The sequence below is a fragment of the Scyliorhinus torazame genome, chromosome 5, assembly GCF_047496885.1.
Source record: "Scyliorhinus torazame isolate Kashiwa2021f chromosome 5, sScyTor2.1, whole genome shotgun sequence".
Taxonomy (NCBI): Eukaryota; Metazoa; Chordata; class Chondrichthyes; order Carcharhiniformes; family Scyliorhinidae; genus Scyliorhinus; species Scyliorhinus torazame.
In genome coordinates, this window is record NC_092711.1 from 100,785,795 (window position 1) to 100,806,230 (window position 20,436).

Sequence of the window (20,436 nt, forward strand, 5' to 3'; positions counted from 1 at the left end):
ATATGTCTATCCAATGACCATTTGAATGCCCTTAGTGTTGGCGAGTCCACTACTGTTGCAGGCAGGGCATTGCACGCCCTTACTACCCTCTGAGGCAAGAACCTACCTCTGACATCTGTCTTATATCTATCTCCCCTCAATTTAAATACTCGGTCAGGCCCACTAATCATAGAATCCTAGAATTTATAGTGCATAAGGAGGCCATTTGGGCCATCGAGTCTGCAGCAGCCCTTGGAAAGAGCACGCTACCCAAGCCCATACCTCCACCTTATCTCTGTAACCCCAACCAAGATTTTGGATACTAAGGGCAATTTATGTCCCCTCGTGCTAGAAATCACCATCCGAGGAAAAAGGCTTTCACTGTCCACCCTATCCAATCCTCTGATCATCTTGTAACCTAGGTTCAAAATTGATAAGGAGTGAAGTGAAAATGTAAATTTCAGGGGTGCTGATCTCCCAGTCTTTCCTGGAGGTGCCAGACTTGAGAATTACAAATACAAAGAACAAAGAACAAAGAAAAGTACAGCACAGGAACAGGCCCTTCAGCCCTCCAAGCCCGTGCCGACCATGTTGCCCGACTAAACTACAATCTTCTACACTTCCTGGGTCCGTATCCCTCTATTCCCATCCTATTCATGCATTTGTCAAGATGCCCCTTAAATGTCACTATCGTCCCTGCTTCCACCACCTCCTCCGGCAGCGAGCTCCAGGCACCCACTACTCTCTGTGTAAAAAACTTGCCTCATACATCTACTCTAAACCTTGCCCCTCGCACCTTAAACCTATGCCCCCTAGTAATTGACCCCTCTACCCTGGGGAAAAGCCTCTGACTATCCACTCTGTCTATGCCTCTCATAATTTTGTAGCCCTCTATCAGGTCGCCCCTCAACCTCCGTCATTCCAATGAGAACGAACCGAGTTTATTCAACCGCTCCTCATAGCTAATGCCCTCCATTCCAGGCAACATTCTGGTAAATCTCTTCTGCACCCTCTCTAAAGCCTCCACATCCTTCTGGTAGTGTGGCGTCCAGAATTGAACACTATACTCCAAGTGTGGCCTAACTAAGGTTCTATACAGCTGCAACATGACTTGCCAATTCTTATACTTAATGCCCCGACCAATGAAAGCAAGCATGCAGTATGAGTTCTTGACTACCTTCTCCACCTGTGTTGCCTCTTTCAGTGACCTGTGGACCTGTACACCTAGATCTCTCTGACTTTCAATACTCTTGAGGGTTCTACCATTCACTGTATATTCCCTACCTGCATTCGACCTTCCAAAATGCATTACCTCACATTTGTCCGGATTAAACTCCATCTGCCATCTCTCCGCCCAAGTCCCCAAACAATCTAAATCCTGCTGTATCCTCTGACAGTCCTCATCACTATCCGCAATTCCACCAACCTTTGTGTCATCTGCAAACTTACTAATCAGACCAGTTACATTTTCCTCCAAATCATTTATATAAACTACAAACAGCAAAGGTCCCAGCAATGATCCCTGCAGAACATCACTAGTCACAGCCCTCCAATTAGAAAAGCATCCTTCCATTGCTACTCCCTGCCTTCTATGACCTAGCCAGTTCTGTATCCACCTTGCCAGCTTCCCCCTGATCCCGTGTGAGTTCACCTTTTGTACTAGTCTACTGTGAGGGACCTTGTCAAAGGCCTTAGTGAAGTCACTATAGACAACATCCACTGCCCTACCTACATCAATCATCTTTGTGACCTCTTCGGGAAACTCTATCAAGTTAGTGAGACACGACCTCCCCTTCACAAAACCATGCTGTCTCTCACGAATACGTCCATTTGCTTCCAAATGGGAGTAGATTCTGTCTCGAAGAATTCTCTCCAGTAATTTCACTACCACCGATGTAAGGCTCACCGGCCTGTAGTTCCTGGATTATCCTTGCTACCCTTCTTAAACAGAGGAACAACATTGGCTATTCTCCAGTCCTCCGGGACATCACCTGAAGACAGTGAGGATCCAAATCTTATGCCTTTATTCAAAAAGTGTTGTAAGGATAGCCCCAGCAATTACAGACCAGATAGTTCAACACCAGTTGTTCGGCATGCTTCAAGAAAGTCATCTTTATTGTCACAAGTAGGCTTACATTATCACTGCAATGAAGTTACTGTGAAAAGATCCTGTGAAGTTACTGTGAAAAGATAGAATTAATAGCCACATGGAAAAATGTTGGCTTATTTGTAAGGAGCAGCATGGATTTCTAAAGGGGAAATCATGTTTAATTAATTTGCTGCAGTTTTTTTATAGGATCGGTAAAGAGAGCATTTAAAGCATATAATATGAGCTAGCTTAATAAGGGCATAAACTACAGGAACAAGCTGGTTATACTAAATTTGTACAAGGCACTAGTTAGACCTCAGTTGGAATATTGTGTACAGTTCTGAGCGCATGCCTTCTTCCAACTAACCACAGGATACCCAGGAAAGGTAATAACAGTGTATTCATGATTCAGGCATGGAAGGAACTACCCAAGAGAAACCTCTGGCTCTGGGGTAGCACTTTCCCCCGATACAGCTCTTTGTCTTTCCCCCTTAATGTTTAATATCACCTGGCTGGAGCTCAGGAAGGATAATTAGAGGAGTGGGTGGGGCAGGGAGGGTGGTGATCATATGACAAGAACAGAATTTCAGCCTGGACACAGTCCACGAGCACGGTGACCATTCACTTCTTGTCCCTGTTGTTAAAATAAATCAAGCACAGTATTTATTTGCATTCTAGTTATCGGACTTTTTTCATTTGTTACCTGACACACTTATCTCCATGGTAACACAGCTACTATGTTTCCTTCTCTCATTTGTGAATAGCCAATAAAAGACGTGTTCATCATGTGCAACTTCACAATTAGTCTTCCTGTTGCACGGCCTGTTTAGTTTGGACACAGTTTCAGGTGTTGACGAACATCCTGGTGTTTCCTCAGCCACCAGTAGTAATTATGAACATATGGGGACATGAAAGAGAAACGCTCCCTAAATCTGATCCCGAAACAAAATTAATTATTTTGTAAGACATCAAGGTGTGATGCAAGTTAAATTAGAGCCACTTTGTGATAGAAACCCGCATCATGTAGGATGGGTGAGACCTTACTTGCTGAGGGAACACCTTTGCGATGGTGTACCACTGCTTTCCCATACTCACTCCAGGGTCCCGGTCCTGACAAGTTTTAAAATTCAGGTTTAACTGGAGTCTGTCATACCAGTGCCAATGATTGAGTTTTCTATTTTGGGTGGATCCCCTGAATCTCCTTAGAGCAGCTTTCCGGGTGAGTCAGTCTGCCTGGTTATTACCATTACCCTCTTCACTAACTCCTGCTGCTAATGTACCTTCACCTTCTAAATAGCAATTCTCTCTTATCAGCAACATCCCAAATTATCTGCTATGGATAAGCTGTGTGTTTTATTTTTTGCCAGAGATGTATGTTTTCAGTCAGGGTCTAACAGTGAATGAAGCTTTCAGAATCGTTGGTAATTTTATCAGGAACGATTTCAAGGGCTGCGATTATGATGATGTCCTGAGATTTATGGGCTAAATACTGTGGTGGGTATTTATTGAGGATACTACAGTTGTTATTGGGAATCAAAGACACAGCAGCAGACTGACACGGACCCAGATTCATTCACAAACCTCAGTACAGTCGAACAGTGATGTGGCTTGAACAGGTCTATTGGACTTGGCCTGTTTCCTCTGACAGCAATGTGGGGCCCTTTCATACTGCAACATTCCAGCCAAGTGAGAGTTGTGAAATTGCAGGATATTAATGCCTTTACTTTGTAACCCCATAATTCATCCACTCTATCATATCAAGATACTCCCTTGACTTGACCATTTATGAATAATGTCACTGGTTTGTGCGGACTGTCAATTGTTGAATTAACTCCATTAGATGCTCTGTGTGCATAACTGACAGTGAGGACCTGATATCTGCTCAACAAAATAGGCAATCAATTTTTCCACAGGGGTGAATGTGACTGTGAACTATCCAACTGCAAATTAAGCACTGGATTACATCAGCAGATATACATTGTTCTGACTCTGCCAGCAAGGCAGGGTTTAATTGGACAGATCTTCCAAAGAGCGAGTACAGATAAGGCCAAATAACTTTTATTTGTGCAGTAATATTATGTGAAACAGTGAATATTCAGAATTAACGATGGAGAGGGGAAAACAGAGGAACCAGTGACTGTGATTGAACCCAGCCAGAGTCAGAAACATCAGAGGAGGGATGAGAGAGAGGAAATAATATAAACTCTTTAAAAACTCTGCATGGTCGCACAGGAGAATTTTGAGATATAGAGCTTAGCAGATCACCAATTCACAATTTGAGATTTTAAAAATTAATTTATCTCCAAGGGTAACAAAGTTATTTTGTATGAACTGATTGAGCTTTCAATGGTGTGGTTGTTACCCAACATTCCAAGCGGCTATGAATGTGCCCTATTCCCGCCACAGGAGCCAGTGCACCGGCGCAGTGTCACTTTGCCCGCCGCCTGACGAATGTGGGAGCCGCTTTTTGGGCGGGTGAGTCGCTGGAGCGGAGAGAGGAATGGAGCCGGGAGTAAAGGTGGGGAGGGAGCAGAGTCTTTATAAACACCCGGTGAAGGCCACAGGGTCTGAATAAGAGCCTGCAGTTCCCGTGTTGGCAGCTGCGGGGCTTTTATCCGGGGTCAGGCCCAGTTCCACCGCCGCCATCTTCGTTCAGCGGGCAGACTAGCGCATGCGCGGCCATCACCTTTGTGAGGTGGTGTCTCTGCGGGGGCGGTGTCTGCCTGCGGGGGCGGTGTCTGTCTGCGGGGGCGGTGTCTGCCTGCGGGGGCGGTAGTGGCACTGCCTGTTTGAGATTCTGGGAAGGTTTGGCCCGAAGTTTGTGGCGTGTGTGCGTTTGTTGTATGTGGCCCCGGTGGCGAGTGTAGAGACAAATGAGATGAGTTCTCAGAGTTTTGGTTTGTACAGGGGAACAAGACGGGTATCCGCTGTCACCATATTGGTTGTGCTGGTGATAGAGCCCTTCACGATGGCCCTTAAGGGGTCAGTGCAGTGGCAGAGCATTGTGGGTGGGGGTGTGTGTGGGGGTGGGGAGCAGGGAACACTGGGTGTCACGACATGCGGACAACCTTCTGCTGTTGGTGTCAGACTCATTGGAGAGTATGGGAAGAATTATGGACATATTAGTGAGGTCAGGGCCTTCTCGGGATATAAGTTGAATGTCGGGAGGAGCGAGGTCTTTCCAGTGAATGCGGCGGATCGGGGGCCAATCTGGGGGTGTTGCTATTTAAGGTAGCCAGAGAGAGGTTTGGGTATTTGGGAGTTCAGGTGACGAGGGAGTGGTCAATGATGTACAAGAGGAACCTGACAACGTTGGTGGAGGAGCTTAGGGGATTTTAGGAGATGGGATACACTACACCTGACATTGGTAGGAAGGGTCTAGGCTGTTAAAATGAATATTCTAGCAAGGTTCCTGTTTGTATTCCAGACCCTCCTGACCTTCATCCCGAAGGCCTTTTTTCGGAATTAGATGCAGCAATCTCAAGAGTGTATATGGGCGTGGAAGGTACCGACGGCGAAGAGGGCCCTGTTGCAGAGGCAGAAAGGGGGGTTGGCACTACCAAACCTGCTGTATTGTGACTGGGTGGTGTATGCGGAAAAGGTGAGATGGTGCTGGGAAGGAGAGGGGTTAGAGTGGGTTAGGATGGAGGAGGAGTCCTGTAGAGGGTCCAGCCTGAAGGCCATGGTGACGGCGTCGCTTCTGCTGGCGCCGGGGTGGTACGCGGTGGGCCCGGTGGTGCAGTCCACGATTAGGGTGTGAAACCAGTTGAGGAGACACTTTAGGATGGAAAGGATGTAGGTGCTGACACCGCTGTGTGAGAACTGTGGGTTTAAGCCAGGTGAGGGCGACGGCCTGTATAGGAAGTGGAGGGAGGTGGGGCTGGTGAGGGATCTATACCTGGAGCAGAGGTTTGCAGATCTGGCAGAGCTGTGGGAGAGGGTGGAGCTGCCGAAGGGAAGCAAGTTCAGGTATATGCAAGTGATCGGTTTTCGCGGAACGAATGGAGAAGGTTTCCCAGGCTGCCGGAGAATTCCCTGTTGGAGCAGCTGCTGCTCCCGGACGTAGAAGGAGAGGGCAGAATTGGGAATATATATGCTTGGCTTGGGGAGCACGGGGGAGTGCAGGTGATGAGGATTAACAATAAATGGGAGGAGGAATTGGGAGGATGATAGGATGTGGAGTGAGGTGATGTGCGGAGTAAATTCAACCTCATGTGGGAGGATGAGTTTGATTCAGTTTAAGGTGGTGCACAGGATGCATGTGACTCGGGCGAGGATGAGTGGGTTCTTCCAGGGGGTGGCAGACAAATGTGAGAGTGTGGGTGAGGACCGGCAAATCACGCACATATGTTCTGGGGCTGTGAGAGTTTAGTGAGGGGGTATTCGCATGGGTAGAGGTCAGGCCGAACCCAATGGTGGCTATTTTTGAGGTATGGGAAATGCCGGAGCTGATGGAGGGGAGGACGGCCGATGTTGTGGGTCGCCTCTATGATTGCTCGGCAAAGGAACTCTGTTGGATTGCCGATCGGCAACGCCACCAGTGGTAGCGGCCTAGCTGGGGGATCCTGTACCATTTCCTCCGACTGGAAACAATCAAGTTGAAGTTGACAGGATCAGCGGAGGGCTTTGAGACATGGTGGACACTGTTCATGACAATGTTTGAGGAATTATTTGTTGCGGTGGGGTTGGTGGGGAAGGAGGTGAATAGGGGAAAAACTTGCATGAACTGTGGGGTGTTGACAATGTTTTTTTATTCATGCCTTTGTACTTTTTGAATAAAATACATTAAATATATATACATCCAAGGCTCAGTTAGATTTTTGATCTTCAAGGGAGTTGAGGGTTATGGGTGACAGGAAGAAAATAATCAGCCATGATATTAACTAGAAGAGCAGGCTTGATGGGCCGAATGGCCTGCTCTTATTTCTTAGGATCTTATGATCTCTCGGTCGAGAACTGGAAATGCTGTGTGTTGATCTGTCGATCGGGAGAGTAGGGAGGTTGTATATTAGATAATGGAGTGAGATTGGAGAGTGTGTGTTTGTACAGATGCGTGCGGTGAAATTTACAGCTTTTGGGGAACTAGGGACGAAAGCATGTTCCACAGCGATTAGAATTGTCTGTTCCGAATTTCTGAGCTGTACTGACAGTGATGACATTTGTAAACCCCTTTAAACAGGATATTCAAAAGGGAGGATTTGCAGCAAGAAATCTCAAACCAAACTTCACATCCAAGATCTGACAGAGTCACTCGATGCATTAGGACGGGGAAAACCATCGGCTATTTTACCATCAGTGTGACTGGAAAAGCACCGAGTCACGGACCGGCACCATGGGGAAACCGTGGCAATGTGGGGATTGTGGGAAAGGATTCACTTCCCCATCTGAGCTGGAAACTCATCGACGTACTCACATCAGGGAGAACTGTTCATTTGCTCTCAGTGTGGAAAAGGATTTACCGCTTCATCCAACCTGCTGACACACCAGCGAGTTGGCACCGGGGAGACGCCATTCACCTGCTTAGTGTGTAGGCAAGGATTCATAAATTCATCCAGCCGACTGACACACCAGCGAATTCACACTGAGGAGAAACTGTTCACCTGCTCAGTGTGTGCGAAGGGTTTTACTAATTCATCCAACCTGCTGACACACCAGCGAGTTCACACCGCAGAGAGGCCATTCACCTGCAATGTGTGTGAGAAAGGATTTATTAATTCATCCAACTTGGTAACACACCAGCGAATTCACACTGGGGAAAGACCATTCACCTGCTCTGTGTGTGGGAAGGGATTTGTTAATTCATCCAACCTGCTGACACACCAGCGGGTTCACACCGCATTGAGGCCATTCACCTGTAAAGTGTGTGGGAAAGGATTCATTAATTCATCCAACTTGGTAACACACCAGCGACTTCACACTGGGGAGAGGCCATTCTCCTGCCCTGTGTGTAGGAAGGGATTTATTAATTCGTCTAACCTGCTGAGACACCAGCGAGTTCACACTAAGGAGAAGCCGTTTACCTGCTCCACGTGTGGGAAAGGATTCAGCAGTACATCCTACCTGCAGAAACACCAGCGAGTTCACAAGTAATTACAGGGGTTGGATCCTGCTGATTTTTGCTGCTCTTGATCACATTCAGGACTGAACCACGGTCATTCTAACAGTGGGTGAAGTGGGAGATCAGAAGGTTTCTCTGTGGGCTGGCCAGTCTTCCAATGTTCACTCCAGTGGGCTGATACTCTTTCAGCGAGAGCACTTTTCCACTGAAATGATCCACAGAAGCAGATGTGATACATTAATTTTATCCTGGATAGTACACAGGAACATAAGAATTAGGAGCAGAAGTGGACAATTCGGCCCTTCGAAAAAGATCAATTCTTCAACTGTCTTGAAGACGCAAATTAATTCATTCAGAATCTCAATTTGAACTCTGTTTGATTCTCTTTCTTATTGGAGTTATTCTGCGTTGTGCCGTTCGGGAGTTCTTACTGTGTTTAGCTGGATATATCAGAGTTACTCTGTGTTTGTCTGTATATATTAGAGTTACTCTGTTTGTCTGGATGTATCAGAGTTATTGTGTTTTGAGGTTCAGGAGTTTTATATCGTATAAAATTTAGGATATGAAACTATTGTTGGGTTTTACACGTGTTGTGCTTTTTCTTCTTCGCACTCTGGTTGCATTGTGAATTATATCAGTGTAAGAGTTTTTTCATTGAGCACCGGAAAAAACCCACGCAGACACGGGGAGAACGTGCAGACTCCGCACAGACAGTGACCCAGTGGGGAATCCAACCTAGGACCCTGGAGCTGTGAAGCTACAGTGCTAGCCACTGTGCTGCCCACAATGTATGGGGAACGTCACGTCTCACCAATTTGATTGAGTTTTTTTAAAAGGGTGACAAAGAATATTGATGGAATGGCTGTGGATGTAGTTTATATGGACTTTAGTAAGGCGTTTGGCAAGGCCACGTGACAGACTGGTGCAAAAACTAAAATCACATGGGATTCGGGGTGGGCTGGTTCGATGGACTCAGAACTGGCTTGGTTATAGAAGACAGAGTAGCAGTGGAAGAGTGTTTTTCAGAATGGAGTTCTGTAGCTAGTGGTGTTCCACAGGGATCAGTGCTGGGACCTCTGTTGTTTGTAGTACATATAAATGATCTGGAAGAAAATGTGGGTGGTCTGATTAGTAAGTTTGTGGATGACGTGAAGATTGGCGGAGTTGCTGATAGTGCCGAGGATTATCAGAGGATACAACAGGATACAGATAGATTGGAGACTTGGGCACCGAAATGGCAGATGGAGTTGAATCCAGACAAAAGCGAGGTGATGCGTTTTGGAAGATGAAATCTAGGTATGAATTATACTGTAAATGGCAGAACCCTCCGGAACATTAACATACAGAGGGATCTGGGTGTTCAGGTCCACAGTTACCTAAAAGTGGCAACACTAGTGGCCAAGGTGATTAAGAAGGCATATGGCATTCTTGCCCTCATCAGCCGGGGCATTGAGTACGAGAGTTGGGAAATCATGTTGCAGCTATATAAAACCTTGGTTAGGCTGCATTTGGAGTATTATTATTTTTTTTAAAAATAATTTTTATTCACATTTTCACAAAATATCAACAACAAAATACAGAAAGAAAAGAACAACCGCCCCCGTATACATAAATAATAAATTAACAGCCATCATCAACACAAAAGCAAATATACACTGCCTCTTTCACCTCCTGCACTCCCGGCTCCTCTGCCACCCCAAATATTGCGAGCCCCCAGCCCGGCTTGACCCTGGATCCTACCACCCTCGACACCGTCCTCGCTACACCCTTCCAAAAGTCCTCCAGCACTGGGCATGCCCAGAACATGTGGGTGTGGTTTGCTGGGCCCCCTGAGCACCTAACACACCTGTCCTCACCCCCCGAAAACCGGCTTATCCTTGCCCCGGTCATGTGAGCCCTATGCAGCACCTTAAATTGTATGAGGCTGAGCCTCGCGCAAGAGGAGGAAGAGTTCACTCTCCCCAGGGCATCCGCCCACATCCCCTCGTCAATCTCCTCACCCAACTCCTCCTCCCACTTACCCTTTAGCTCCTCCACTGAGGCCTCCTCTTCCTCCTGCATCACCTGATACGTTGCCGAGATCCTCCCCTCTACAACGCACCCCCCCGACAGCACCCTGTCCTGGACCCTGCGTGGCGGCAACAGTGGGAACTCCACCACCTGCCGCCTAACAGATGCCCTAACCTGCATATATCTGACGGTGTTCCCCGGGGGGAGCTCAAACGTCTCCTCCAGCTCACCCAGGCTCGCGAACTTCCCGTCCACAAACAGGTTCCCCATCCTTCTAATACCTGCCCTGTGCCAACTCAGGAACCCTATGTCCATCCTCCCCGGGACAAACCGGTGGTTCCCCCGTATTGGGGACCACACCGAGGCCCCGACCTCCCCCCTCTAGAACATAGAACGATACAGCGCAGTACAGGCGTTTCGGCCCACGATGTTGCACCGAAACAAAAAGCCATCTAACCTACACTATACCATTATCATCCATATGCTTATCCAATAAACTTTTAAATGCCCTCAATGTTGGCGAGTTCACTACTGTTGCAGGTAGGGCATTCCACGGTCTCACCACTCTTTGCGTAAAGAACCTACCTCTGACCTCTGTCCTATATCTATTACCCCTCAGTTTAAAGCTATGTCCCCTCGTGCTAGCCATTTCCATCTGCAGGAGAAGACTCTCACTGTCCACCCTATCTAACCCCCTGATCATTTTGTATGCCTCTATTAAGTCCCCTCTTAACCTTCTTCTCTCCAACGAAAACAACCTCAAGTCCATCAGCCTTTCCTCATAAGATTTTCCCTCCATACCAGGCAACATCCTGGTAAATCTCTGCACCCGCCCCAAAGCTTCCACGTCCTTCCTATAATGCGGTGACCAGAACTGTACACAATACTCCAAATGCAGCTGTACCAGAGTTTTGTACAGCTGCAACATGACCTCATGACTCCGGAACTCAATCCCTCTACCAACAAAGGCCAACACTCCATAGGCCTTCTTCACAACCCTATCAACCTGGGTGACAACTTTCAGGGATCTATGTACATGGACACCTAGATCCCTCTGCTCATCCACACTTCCAAGAACTTTACCATTAGCCAAATATTCCGCATTCCTGTTATTCCTTCCAAAGTGAATCACCTCACACTTCTCTACATTAAACTCCATTTGCCACCTCTCAGCCCAGCTCTGCAGATGATCTATGTCCCTCTGTAACCTGCTACATCCTTCCGCACTGTCGACAACACCACCGACTTTAGTGTCGTCTGCAAATTTACCCACCCACCCTTCTGCGCCCTCCTCTAGGTCATTGATAAAAATGACAAACAGACGTCTGACGTCTCCATTGCCCCCAAATTTTGAGGGTAGCCGCCACCACTGGGCTCGTGGTATACCTCGTTGGAGGAAGCAGCAGCGGTGCCGTTACTAGCGCCTCCAGGCTCGTGCCCACATAGGACGCCATCTCTAGCCTCTTCCATGCCGCCTCATCCCCCTCCATCACCCACTTACGCACCATCGCCACGTTGGCGGCAAAATAATACCCACAGAGGTTAGGCAGCACCAACCCCCCCCCCTTCCCAATCCCTGCACCGCTCCAGGATCACCCTTCTGACCCTCGAGGTCTTCTGCGCCCACACAAACCCCATAATGCTCCTGTTAACCCGCCTGAAGAAGGCCCTAGGGATCAGGATGGGCAGGCATTGGAACAGGAACAAAAACCTCGGGAGCACCGTCATTTTAACTGACTGCACCCTACCTGCCAGGGAGAGTGGCAGCACGTCCCACCTCGTTTTTATTTAAAATATATTTATTAAAGTTTTTAACACAATTTTTCTCCCTTACAAACAATAACCCCGCCCCCCCGTAACAAAAAAAAGAAACGAGAAATTGCGCGGAGCAAGATATATACATGGCAAAATAGTATATTTACATAGCTTTGTACACTGGCTCTCTCCCGTACGTGCCAGTTTCCCCGACTCTTCATGTTGTCTCTTGCTCATCCCCCCCCCCAGGTTGCTGCTGCTGCTGACCGACCATCCTCTAACGCCCCGCGAGATAGTCTAGGAACGGTTGCACCGCCTGTAGAACCCCTGCGCAGACCCTCTCAAGGCGAACTTAATCCTCTCCAACTTTATGAACCAAGCCATATCATTTCTCCAGGCCTCCACGCTGGGGGGCTTCGCCTCCTTCCACATGAGCAAGATCCTTCGCCAGGCTACTAGGGACGCAAAGGCCAGAATGCCGGCCTCTTTCGCCTCCTGCACTCCCGGTTCATCCACTACTCCAAATATTGCTAGCCCCCAGCTTGGCTTGACCCGGACTTTCACCACCTGAGATATTGCTCCCGCCACTCCTCTCCAGAACCCCTCCAGTGCCGGGCATGACCAAAACATATGGACATGGTTCGCCGGGCGCACGTCCCACCTCTTAAACACCTCCTCCATCTGCTCCACAAGCCTCGTGAAGTTACGCTTATGTAGAGCCCCCCAGCTCCTAGCCACCTGGACCCCCAGGTACCTGAAACTCCTCTCTGCCCTTTTTAGCAGGAGCTCACCAATCCCCCTCTCCTGGTCCCCTGGGTGCACTACAAACAACTCGCTCTTCCCCATGTTGAGCTTGTACCTGGAGAAATCACCAAACTCCCTAAGGATCCTCATCACCTCCGGCATTCCCCCCACCGGGTCCGCCTCATATAGCAGCAAATCATCCGCATAGAGTGACACCCGATGCTCTTCCCCACCCCGCACCAGCCACCTCCAGTTCCTCGACTCCCTCAATGCCATGGCCAGGGGTTCAATCACCAGTGCAAAGAGCAGGGGGACAGGGGACACCCCTGCCCCGTCCCCCGGTGTAGTCGGAAATACTCTGACCTCCTTCTGTTCGTGGCCACACTCGCCACCGGGGCCTCATATAGCAGCCTCACATACCTGAAGAACCCCTCCCCGAACCTTTTCAACACCTCCCACAGGTACCCCCATTCCACCCTATCAAAGGCCTTCTCCGCATCCATCGCCGCCACTATCTCTGCCTCCCCTTCCATCGCCGGCATCATTATAACATTCAAGAGCCTCCGTACATTAGTATTCAACTGCCTCCCTTTCACGAACCCCATCTGATCCTCGTGTATGACCTGCGGCACACAGTCCTCTATCCTTATGGCCAAAATCTTTGCCAGCAACTTTGCATCCACATTTAAGAGTGAGATCGGCCTATATGGCCCACACTGTATGGGATTCTTGTCCCGCTTCAGGATCAGGGAAATCAGCGACCTAGACATCGTCGGGGGCAGAGCCCCCCTTCCCTTGCCTATTTGAAGGTCCTTACCAACAGCGGGCCCAGCAGGTCTGAATACTTCTTGTAAAATTCAACCGGGAACCCATCCGGCCCCGGTGCCTTCACCGCCTGCATGTTCCCTATCCCTTTGACCAACTCCTCCAACCCAACCGGCGCCCCCAACCCCGCCACCTGCCCCGCCTCCACCCTCGGAAACCTCAGCCGGTCCAGGAAGCGACCCATCCATCCCTCTTCCAGTGGGAGCTCAGACCGGTACAGTTCCTCGTAGAAGTCCCTGAAGACCCCATTGCTCCCCACCGCACTTCGCACCGTGTTCCCCCCTCCATCCCTAACTCCCCCGATCTCCCTAGCTGCCTCTCACTTCCAAAGCTGGTGCGCCAAATTCCAGCTCGCCTTTTCTCCGTATTCATATACCGCCCCCTACGCCCAAGCTTCCCAGCTCTGGCCCCGCCCCTTGAACCCTAAGCGCGGGAAAAAGCCCGCGCTTGCCACTCACCCGGCCTCGCCTCCTCTGGCGCAGCTCCATTTCCAGGCCCAGTCCCACTACCCCCAACTCAGGTGCCTCACCCCTCCCCCCCCCCCCCCCTTGCGGGGACCCATTTCCCCTACCGGCCATCAAACCACCAAGCAGTTTACCTACACCCCCCCCCCCCCCCCCCCCCCGGCCACGAGCCCACCCAGCGGACCTAATCAAAACAACGCCCAATTAACCCCCGAAAAACAAAGAAGCCCCCCTCGAAACACAACACAACAATTCCCGACCCTTAGTCCGAGTCTAGTTTTTCGGCCTGAACAAAGGCCCACGCCTCCTCCGGGGACTCAAAATAATGGTGTCGGTCCTCATAGGTGACCCACAGACGCGCCGGCTGCAGCATACCGAACTTCACCCCCTTCCTGTGCAGCACTGCCTTCGCTCGGTTGTAACCGGCCCTCTTCTTCGCCACCTCCGCGCTCTAATCCTGGTAGATCCGGACCTCCACGTTCTCCCACCTGCTGCTCCGCTCCTTCTTGGCCCACCTTAACACACACTCTCGATCAGCAAACCGGTGGAATCGCATCAGCACCGCGGCGGCTCGCTGGGCCTGAGCCTCCTCGCCAGCACTCGGTGGCCCCCTCCAGCTCCAAGGGCCCCTGAAAGGCCCCCGCTTCCATCAGCGAATTCAGCATGGTAGGCCCCCATGTCCGATCCCTCTAGGCCCTCCGGGAGACCCAGGATCCGCAGGTTCTTCCGCCTCGACCGGTTCTCCATCTCCTTGAACCTCGCCTGCCATTTCTTGTGAAGCACCTCGTGCGCCTCCACCTTCACCGCCAGGCCCAGGATCTCGTCCTCGTTCTCCGAGACCTTCTGCCGGACCTCCCAGATCGCCGCCCCTTGGGCCGGAAGAAGTACGTTTTAAGGAGCATCTTAATAAGGAAAGTGATGTGGAGAGGTTGTTCAGAGGAAATTCCACAGTTTAAGACCAACCTCGACTCTCCCTCACCCCCACCCCCTCCCTCTCTTCACCCATAGAAACCAGTTTCCTGTGTCGGCACAGACCGGGTGGTAGGTTCCGTTTCCTGAAGAACATTAACAAACCAGTTGGGTTTTTATGACAATCCAGCTGTTTTCACGGTCGCTTTTTCCCAGAGCCGGCCCCACAAATGACCAGATTCATTCAGCTCAATTTCACAACCTGCCTTTGTGTTTTTGTGGGTTCTCTCTCACCCCATATTTTCTGTTTTCAATCAGTTTCACAGGGTGTTTGAAGGATCGGATTTTCAGTCAGGAAATTAAAACTTCACATCAGGTACGGACAGAATTTCTCAACCTGCTGTAATGTGAATATCGGATTTTGAAGATGAAAGAGAACAGCCTCCATTCACAGTGGGGAGAAACCGTACACGTGTTCTGTGTGTGGATGAGGCTTCAGCCAATCATCTGGCCTGGCAAGACACAAGTGCAGCCACACCGGGGAGAAACCATGGAAATGAGGGTGGGACAGGATGCAGAACCCCATCGGCACAGTCACACTGGGGACAAACCATTCATCTGCCCAGAGTGTGGGAAAGGGTTCATTAACTCTTCAAACCTGCTGACACACCAGCGAGTTCACACAGGGGAGAGACTGTTTAACTGCTCCGAGTGTGGGAAGCAGTTCACTTCTTCATCCTCATCCACATTGCTGACAATCCAGCGGCTTCACAATGGGGAAAGACCTTTTAAATGCTTGGAGTGTGGGAGGTGCTATAAATGTTCCTGGGAACACAGTGACAAGAGACCATTCAGATGCTCTCACTGTGGGTCTGGGTTCAAGACGTTATCTGACCTCACTGTCCACCAGCGAACTCGCACTGCAGACAGACTGTTTGCCTGACCTGACTGTGGGAAGATATTCACCCGTTCATCCAACTTGCTGGAGCACCAACGGGTTCACACTGGGGAGCGACTGTTCACCTGCTCCGAATGTGGGAAGGGATTCACTCAGTTATCTAGCCTTCTGAAGCACAAGCAAGTTCACACTGGGGAGAAGCCATTCATCTGCTCTAAGTATGGGAAGGGATTCACTCAGTTATGTACCTTGCTGAAACACCAGCAAGTTCACACTAGGGAGAGACCGTTCACTTATTCTGAGCAAGGGGAGGGATTCACTCAGTCCTCCAGCCTAATGATACACCAACAATTCCACACTGGGGAGAAGCCATTTATCTGCTCTGAGTATGGGAAGGGATTTACGCGGTCCTTCCATCTGCAGACACACCAGCGAGTTCACACTGGGGAGAGGCCGTTCAACTGCTCTCAGTGTGGGAAAGGGTTTACTCAGTTATCCAGCTTGCTGAGACACCAGCGAGTTCATCAAGATGAACGACCTTTCAAGTGCCCAGAAACCAATGTCTCATCAGCAAGCTCAAACTAACGAGACCATTCGGGTTGAGAAAACCATCTGAAATCATTGCAGATTTGAACTGGGGAAACGTTATACTGAGTGTGGAAATGGATTTACCCATTCATCTGCCATGCCCTCGCACCAGTGAATATGCACTGGTGAGAGAGGCTTCCATCTACTCTGAATAAGGGGAGGGGACATGAGAAGTATTTGGCAGGAAGGATCAAGGAAAACCCAAAAGCTTTCTATAGGTATGTCAGGAATAAGCGAATGACTAGGGAAAGAGTAGGACCAGTCAAGGACAGGGATGGGAAATTGTGTGTGGAGTCTGAAGAGATAGGCGAGATACTAAATGAATATTTTTCGTCAGTATTCACTCAGGAAAAAGATAATGTTGTGGAGGAGAATGCTGAGCCCCAGGCTAATAGAATAGATGGCATTGAGGTACGTAGGGAAGAGGTGTTGGCAATTCTGGACAGGCTGAAAATAGATAAGTCCCCGGGACCTGATGGGATTTATCCTAGGATTCTATGGGAGGCCAGGGAAGAGATTGCTGGACCTTTGGCTTTGATTTTTATGTCATCATTGGCTACAGGAATAGTGCCAGAGGACTGGAGGACAGCAAATGTGGTCCCTTTGTTCAAAAAGGGGAGCAGAGACAACCCCGGCAACTATAGACCGGTGAGCCTCACGTCTGTAGTGGGTAAAGTCTTGGAGGGGATTATAAGGGACAAGATTTATAATCATCTAGATAGGAATGATATGATCAGGGATAGTCAGCATGGCTTTGTGAAGGGTAGGTCATGCCTCACAAACCTTATTGAGTTCTTTGAGAAGGTGACTGAACAGGTAGACGAGGGTAGAGCAGTTGATGTGGTGTATATGGATTTCAGCAAAGCGTTTGATAAGGTTCCCCACGGTAGGCTATTGCAAAAAATACGGAGGCTGGGGATTAAGGGTGATTTAGAGATGTGGATCAGAAATTGGCTAGCTGAAAGAAGACAGAGGGTGGTGGTTGATGGGAAATGTTCAGAATGGAGTACAGTCACAAGTGGAGTACCACAAGGATCTGTTCTGGGGCCGTTGCTGTTTGTCATTTTTATCAATGACCTAGAGGAAGGCACAGAAGGGTGGGTGAGTAAATTTGCAGATGATACTAAAGTCGGTGGTGTTGTCAATAGTGTGGAAGGATGTAGCAGGTTACAGAGGGATATAGATAAGCTGCAGAGCTGGGCTGAGAGGTGGCAAATGGAGTTTAATGTAGAGAAGTGTGAGGTGATTCACTTTGGAAGGAATAACAGGAATGCGGAATATTTGGCTAATGGTAAAGTTCTTGAAAGTGTGGCTGAGCAGAGGGATCTAGGTGTCCATGTACATAGATCCCTGAAAGTTGCCACCCAGGTTGATAGGGTTGTGAAGAAGGCCTATGGAGTGTTGGCCTTTATTGGTAGAGGGATTGAGTTCCGGAGTCGGGAGGTCATGTTGCAGCTGTACAGAACTCTGGTCCGGCCGCATTTGGAGTATTGCGTACAGTTCTGGTCACCGCATTATAGGAAGGACGTGGAGGCTTTGGAGCGGGTGCAGAGGAGATTTACCAGGATGTTGCCTGGTATGGAGGGAAAATCTTATGAGGAAAGGCTGACGGACTTGAGGTTGTTTTCGTTGGAGAGAAGAAGGTTAAGAGGAGACTTAATAGAGGCATACAAAATGATCAGGGGGTTGGATAGGGTGGACAGTGAGAGCCTTCTCCCGCGGATGGATATGGCTGGCACGAGGGGACATAACTTTAAACTGAGGGGTAATAGATATAGGACAGAGGTCAGAGGTAGGTTCTTTACGCAAAGAGTAGTGAGGCCGTGGAATGCCCTACCTGCTACAGTAGTGAACTCGCCAACATTGAGGGCATTTAAAAGTTTATTGGATAAACATATGGATGATAATGGCATAGTGTAGGTTAGATGGCTTTTGTTTCGGTGCAACATCGTGGGCCGAAGGGCCTGTACTGCGCTGTATTGTTCTATGTTCTATGATTTGCTTAATTATCCAACCTGCTGAGTCACCAGAGAGTTCGCAAGTAACAAATTTGATTAGGATTTTGCTGTTCCTCGCATCCAGCACTGAAGCATATTTATTGGCTGATATTAATCATTCAGCTCCCTTAAAGGTACTAATATTAAAGATAAATGTCAAATAAATCATCCTTGTGTTAAATGCAATGTGATGAGTGTTTTCAAAATCTCTAACACAAATGAGCTCCTGTTGCCAATTTCCTCATCCCTTGTTTCCTTGAGAGCTTCCGTCCAGCTGCCTCTGCTGTTTCCCTAGCACTGGCCTACTGTGCCACACTGCCTCTAAAGATCCCCCTTAACAGACATCTGACCCCTCTAGATCTCTCCTATGCCATCTTGCGTCTCATTATGACCATGAGACCCACCTCCTGTTCTAATCCCAGTAAACCCCTGATCTCCCAACTTCCCCATGTTTGCTGATATTGTTGATGGTTCGATCTCTCTCCCTCTTCATTTATTGTCCCTCTTGACTTTAAATCATCATTATCACCCATCCTCAAAACGAATTCCTGATTACTACTGCCCTATTTCTAACCGACCTTTCCTCTCCAAAGTTTTGTCATCTCTGAAATCCATGCCCAGGAATTCTATATTTTGAATTCCCCAGTAAAATATCTGCCTATGCCACAGCATTGCAACAGCTCTTTATCAAAGTAACATATTGAATCCAGTGGGAGTTTGACAAGGATAAGCAGTTCTTTATTGTTCTTTTTGGCCTGTCTGCACCTTTGACACCATTGACCAAACCATCCTCCTGTAATCCCCTGCTGTCACGCTGGCTGCAATGTTCCTCTCCAATTTCTTTCTTCTCAATACAGTTGTAGCCAGAGACTCACCTGCAGTAGCTATGATTGAGTTACTGTCACAAACTCACTTAGTTTGTGAGGAAACACACATATTCCCGTACCAGCCTCCCCGAACAGGCGCCGGAATGTGGCGACTAGGGGCTTTTCACAGTAACTTCATTGAAGCCTACTTGTGACAATAAGCGATTTTCATTTAATTTCATATTCCATAATCACTCTCACTGTCACCTTATCTCGCAAAGTTCTCTTCACAAAGCAGCCCTGCTTGAGAAGATCAACATGAACAGAATAGAGTGAAGAAGTTAAAATCCACAACCCAAGCTCACAGTGGTAAAAATATCTGATAATTCCCATTCAGGTACAAAGCATAGCTGAATGGCTAGCTGGGCCAGTTTAGCTCAGTTGGCTGGACAGCTGGTTCATGATGCACAGCAAGGTCAACAGTGTGGATGGTAGCATGGTGATTAGCACAGTTGCTTCACAGCTCCAGGTTCGATTCCCGGCTTAGGTCACTGTCTGTGCAGAGTCTGCAAGTTCTCCTCGTGTCTGGGTGGGTTTCCTCCAGTTCCCTCCCACAGTCCAATGATGTGTAGTAGGTTAGGTGGATTGACCATGCGAAATTGCCCTTGGTGCCCAAAAAGGTTGGGTGGGGTTACTGGGTTACAGGGAGAGGGTTGAGGTGTCGGCTTGGGGAGAGTGCTCTTTCCAAGGGTCATGTTGACTCGATGGGCCGAATGGCCTCCTTCTGCACAGTAAATTCTATGATCTATAATTCGCGTACAGAAGGCCAGCCCTCTCAACCTTGCCCCTCGCCTGAGTTGTGGTGTTGCTCAGGTTACACCAGTCAGCTCTTCCCCTCAAACTGGAGAGCAGTCGATGGTCATCTGGCACTCTGCTGACTTTATTTATAGCAGACAACAGTGTATTACTACAGCAGAATTATAACGTCTGCACTGACACTCTGAAAGAGCAGGTAGGAGATGAATCTTGATGATGCTTATTTTACAATCTCGGTCAGCCGAATCTCATCCTTACTTCTCCAGATTCAAAGATTATTGAGAATTGGGTCTGAATTGGCAGCCAGATTACCCACAGTCCCACGTGCCTCAGAAACCGCTGGTTAGCTCTGTTGCTTCACAGCACCAGGGACCCGGGTTTGATTCCCGGCTTGGGTCACAGTCTGCGCGGAGTCTGCACGTTCTCCCCGTGACTGCGTGGGTTTCCTCCGGGTGCTCCGGTTTCCTCCCACAAGTTGAAAGACACGTTGTTAGGTAA

At 48.9% G+C, this 20,436-nt stretch overlaps 2 protein-coding genes across 2 annotated transcripts in view; both read left to right on the top strand.

Annotated features, from left to right (window-relative positions):
- Window positions 1-11,709, top strand: part of LOC140419200 (uncharacterized) — a 28,023-nt gene extending 16,314 nt beyond the window's left edge. Inside the window, 2 exon segments of the mRNA XM_072502992.1 lie at window positions 7,379-7,488; window positions 7,491-11,709. Coding sequence (XP_072359093.1) covers window positions 7,379-7,488; window positions 7,491-8,158 — 778 coding nt within the window. The 3' untranslated portion in view covers window positions 8,159-11,709.
- The window catches only part of LOC140419186 (uncharacterized), a 76,009-nt gene extending 59,480 nt beyond the window's left edge, over window positions 1-16,529 (top strand). The window contains exon 2 of the transcript XR_011945598.1: window positions 15,152-16,529. The gene's annotated coding sequence lies outside the window, so the exon portion shown is untranslated. The remainder of the gene's footprint in view (window positions 1-15,151) is intronic.
- Window positions 16,530-20,436: the final 3,907 nt, after the last annotated feature.